General features: G+C 39.0%; 1 protein-coding gene across 1 annotated transcript; it reads right to left on the bottom strand.

The window, feature by feature from the left end:
• Positions 1 to 240: 240 nt before the first annotated feature.
• Positions 241 to 1,038, bottom strand: LOC141630691 (uncharacterized). The gene has a single exon (XM_074443462.1). It carries the CDS (start codon positions 1,036 to 1,038, stop codon positions 241 to 243), a length of 798 nt encoding a protein of 265 aa, XP_074299563.1.
• Between the last annotated feature and the right edge of the window lie 740 nt (positions 1,039 to 1,778).

Raw genomic sequence — 1,778 nt, 5'->3', positions numbered from 1 at the left:
GTTCCGTGCCTTAATCAAAACCTTCAACTCAGTAGCACACTCTTTTTCAGCATGACACAATAACTCATTCAATGGATCCAGGCTAAGCTGCTGCTGGAAATGTTTGAGAGCCAACTCAGTGACATGAGTAAGGTTCTCAATATCACTAAACTGTTCTCTATTTAATTGTTGTAATACTGGTTTCAACTTCTTCAGTTTCTGTACCACCCTAAACATAGGTGTATCCTCAACTTCAGTGTGCTAGCTACTCTCCACAGTAGAGGCAAAATCATCAGACAAAGCCCACATATTGTAGTATTTGAATGAAGCCTTCCTCTTAACATACATTGCATCAATCCTGATCAGGCAAGGGCAATGATCATATAAGCCCTCTGGTAGGAAAGTAGCAATAGCCTCAGGGAATGTGCTCAACCACTGATCATTCATCAACACTCTATCAATCCTGCTGTAAACCTTAGACTCATTCTCATGCTTGTTATTCCAAGTATAATAAGAGCCAGAGGCCTTCATGTCATATAACTGGCAATCAGACATCATACTTCTCATAGGAGCCATCTCAGGCCAAACCACTTCAGAACCTCCAATTCTATCCTTAGTTTCAGTAACACTGTTAAAATCACCACACACTAGCCAAGGCCCAGAAATCAAAACAGAAAAACCTTTCAGAGCTTGCCAAAGAGGTTCCCTCTCCTGACTTTTATTGAACCCATAAAACAGAGTGTACCAGAAAACAACCTTCCTAGATTTATCAACCACTTTGGAATGAATACATTGAGCAGTGACATTCAAAATATCCACCTGATAAAGAGTAGGATCCCATAACAACCACACTCTTCCCCCTTTATGAGTACTATTATTTGTGCAGATTGACCAATCTTCACAAATATTATTCCTTACCTTAAGCCAATTACTACCTTTTATTTTAGTCTCTAGTAAACCAAATAACCCAAGCTTATTCTGGTGTAAGAACCACCTTATTTCTAGTTGCTTAGTTGGATTATTCAGACTCCTTACATTCCAAAACCCCAAACTACCCATGATCAGAAGCTGGGCCAGGAGTTAGCAATTTCTTACCCTCAGTTCGTGCTTTTTGAAGAGATAAGGTCAGAGCATCCATAAAAGTAAGCCCCCTGGGAGTGAACATTCTGGCCTCCCCATTATCATTCTTAAGCATCTTGCTAATAAACCTTCGTGGGAAGGAAGGCCCCCCCTCAACAGGCCTCACACTCTAGTCAGAACAGTCTCCAGCTTCAGAAACAACCCCTGGAGTAGCTTGCTGCACCTGAGGGCCTGAAGTTGTATGCTGAGCCACAGGGGTGGTAACAGCAGGGGAAACTGGCTTCTGAAAAGTCTTTTGAATAGGTTTTACCACTTTTGTAGTAGCTGGTTTAGCCTTAGGTTTCCACACCTTCCTCTGGCCTTCCTCAACCTTCCTACATTCATTTGTTACTAGGGTATTAATTATATTTATTAGTTGTGCGATAGCCTATCAAAAATTTTATTTAATTTTATCCTAATATAAGTAGATTAAATTTATTAATTCACACGCGTATATATTGAGTTTAGTGAGTATAATTTTATAAGTAATGATAACTTTAACTTCTCATTCTATCCTGAGTCAAAATCTGGACCGTTGAATCAATTTAATCAAACGCGCGAGATTGTGCTACGTAGCATATGTGATTAATTTAGTTTTTCTTTTTTTTTTCGATATAAATACCTTTTTTTTTCCTGAATTCTTTCTTACATTTTCTCTCTCCTCGCACACAAATTTTACC

The sequence above is a fragment of the Silene latifolia genome, chromosome Y, assembly GCF_048544455.1.
Source record: "Silene latifolia isolate original U9 population chromosome Y, ASM4854445v1, whole genome shotgun sequence".
NCBI lineage: Eukaryota > Viridiplantae > Streptophyta > Magnoliopsida > Caryophyllales > Caryophyllaceae > Silene > Silene latifolia.
This window is presented reverse-complemented; position numbering and strand designations above follow the sequence as displayed.

Excerpts from the sequence above, each read along its gene's own strand:
- LOC141630691 (XM_074443462.1), bottom strand. The coding sequence starts at position 1,038 with ATGGGTAGTTTGGGGTTTTGGAATGTAAGGAGTCTGAATAATCCAACT.